At 50.5% G+C, this 2,719-nt stretch overlaps 1 protein-coding gene across 1 annotated transcript; it reads left to right on the top strand.

Moving 5' to 3' along the window:
- The first annotated feature begins 930 nt into the window (after positions 1-930).
- Positions 931-2,299, top strand: LOC124681575 (probable carboxylesterase 2). The gene has a single exon (XM_047216470.1). It carries the CDS (start codon positions 984-986, stop codon positions 1,962-1,964), a length of 981 nt encoding a protein of 326 aa, XP_047072426.1. The 5' UTR covers positions 931-983; the 3' UTR covers positions 1,965-2,299.
- Positions 2,300-2,719: the final 420 nt, after the last annotated feature.

Raw genomic sequence — 2,719 nt, forward strand, 5'->3', positions numbered from 1 at the left:
CTTTTAGATTTTGCATCATATTTTATCTGTCTTGTTTTAGTCTTTGTTTGCTTGTTTTTAGTTTTTGCTTGTTAGTTCTCTTTCTTAAAAATTGGGAAACACATAAAAATTAGTTTTCTTTTAAAGGAATTATATCATTAGTCAACACAAAAGAGTGAGAATGGCAACTCAAGGTTGCAGCCATGTTATCCACAATAAGATATTGAAGAATAGCATAAACCCCATGATAATGATTACAATCTATAATACTAAATTTGCTAATGGAAATACCACAGCCGCTGAGTTGCATGTTAAATTTTTTAATGAACTCTGTGATAAAATTAAACCTGCAAATATGGAACCTGGGGTGTTAAGAGTGAAGTTATTACCACACTCTCTTATAGGATTATCTAAGACATGGTATGAAGATGTACCTGAAAAAGAGAAAATACTATAGTTTAATCTGAGAGCTTCATTTTTAGAAAAAAAGTTGGGGAATGCACTATAGAGATGTACTACTCTCTCTATTCTGATTTTTTTTTTGTCTCAACTTTGATTATATTTGCATTCATCTACAAACTAAATAGCATTTAGATATATCTAAATTTTGACAAATTTTAGATAACTTTTATGAGATGGAGGGAGTAGTTAGAAGGACAATGCTGTAAAATTTTAGCACAGATCTCGAAGCTTTTGAAGGCTAGGATAGACGAGGGATGTCAACGTACAGTAGGAAGGGCAGGAATGCATTTTCTCATGGAAACATGGGATTTCCAACGTCTGGCCAGCTGAATCAAACAGTAGAACCAATCAAATTTGGGCAAGCAGATCAGGACTCCCATGTTCTAATCATTCTGGCTCAAGTTAAGTAGTTGCAGGAAGCAGCCAACCAACGACCATCCTTGGCCTAGAGCCATTATTTGACCGGAGCAAAGTCTACTACACATCCATCTTCTTCTAACCCCAACCACCATCGCCCGCCCAGCCCAGATCTCCACCGCGCGATGGCCGCCGTACCCACCGCGCCCCCGCCGGCATCGGCCGACGACGAGATCGTCTACGAGTCCATGCCCTGCATCCGCATCTACAAGAACCGCGTGGAGCGCTACTTCGGCTCCGAGTTCGTCGCCGCCTCCACCGACTCCGCCACCGGCGTCGTCTCCCGCGACCGCACCATCTCCCCTCAAGTCTCCGCGCGCCTCTACCTCCCCCGCCTCCACGCCGACGCGGCCAAGCTCCCCGTCCTCGTCTACTACCACGGCGGCGGGTTCTGCCTCGGCTCCGCCTTCAACCCCACCTTCCACGCCTACTTCAACAACTTCGCCGCGCTCGCCAACGTGCTCGTCGTCTCCGTCGAGTACCGCCTCGCGCCCGAGCACCCCGTCCCGGCCGCGTACGCCGACTCGTGGGAGGCGCTGGCCTGGGCCGTCTCCCACGTCGCCGGCGCCGGCGCCGGGGACGAGCCGTGGCTCGCCGACCACGCCGACTTCTCCCGCCTCTACCTCGGCGGCGAGAGCGCCGGCGCCAACATCGCGCACCACGTCGCGATGCGGGCGGGCGCGGAGGGGCTGCCCCACGGCGCCAAGATCCACGGCCTCGTCATGATCCACCCCTACTTCCTGGGGACCAACAAGGTGGGCTCCGACGACCTCGACGCCACCGCGCGGGAGAGCCTCGGCAGCCTGTGGCGCGTCATGTGCCCGGCCACCACCGGGGAGGACGACCCGCTCATCAACCCGTTCGTCCACGGCGCGCCGGGCCTCGACGCCCTGGCGTGCGGCCGCGTGCTGGTTTGCATCGGCGAGGGCGACGTGCTCCGCGACCGCGGCCGCCTCTACTACGACCGCCTCACGGCGAGCGGGTGGAGCGGGGAGGCGGAGATATGGCAGGCGCCGGGAAAGGGCCACACTTTCCACCTCCTCGAGCCGCTCTGCGACGAGGCCGTCGCGCAGGACAAGGTCATCAGCGAGTTCCTCAACCGTTGACTCGTCCCCCACCATCGCCGGAGGAGAGGAGTACTGTACTGTACAATTTCATCAGCGTATAATCAGAAAATAACTGCAGCTTCGTCGCCGATTTGATTGATGCTGCATTCTTTACATTACACTATATTTCGGGTTCAGAGTTCAGAATTGTGTCCGTATTGATTGCCCTTTGGTGCACGGATGGAAGGGAATCGCCATTGTTTTAGGCCTGGGTATTGTATCAGGATTGTGGGAGGATACTACAGCCATACTGTCACACAGATGATGATACGTATTATACTTGTTGGATTGGATCCAAGAATTTCCTTGCAGTACACTTTTGAGTTCAAAGTTCAGGACTTCTTTTCTCTTCATTAAATTTATAGCTATATATACAAGCTTCTCAAATTGTTTGCCAGTTCGGGTAGAGTTGAAACCGGAACTCGATTGGCAGATACTGCCTTGGCACTTTGCTATAAGAATTTGCGAGTTGCTGGAAAAGAACGTTCCAAGTTCGTGTGTTATTTTGGCGCCTCCGGCGTTGTTCAAAAGAAAAAGAATCATGTGTTACATATTTCCTATTCATTTCGTCAGCTTAGTTAGCTGGGTTCACATGGATATATACCTTTGCTTAGCTGTTGCCATTTGATAACTTGTATTGTCTTCCAAGTTCCAAGTTGCCATTACCATGTTGTGCTGGCCTGCTGAGTTCTGCAAGTCAATGCTTTAGCTTATTCTCTCGTTTACACTTGGTAGTAGCCATGATCCATGAATAC

Source organism: Lolium rigidum, chromosome 1, assembly GCF_022539505.1.
Source record: "Lolium rigidum isolate FL_2022 chromosome 1, APGP_CSIRO_Lrig_0.1, whole genome shotgun sequence".
NCBI lineage: Eukaryota > Viridiplantae > Streptophyta > Magnoliopsida > Poales > Poaceae > Lolium > Lolium rigidum.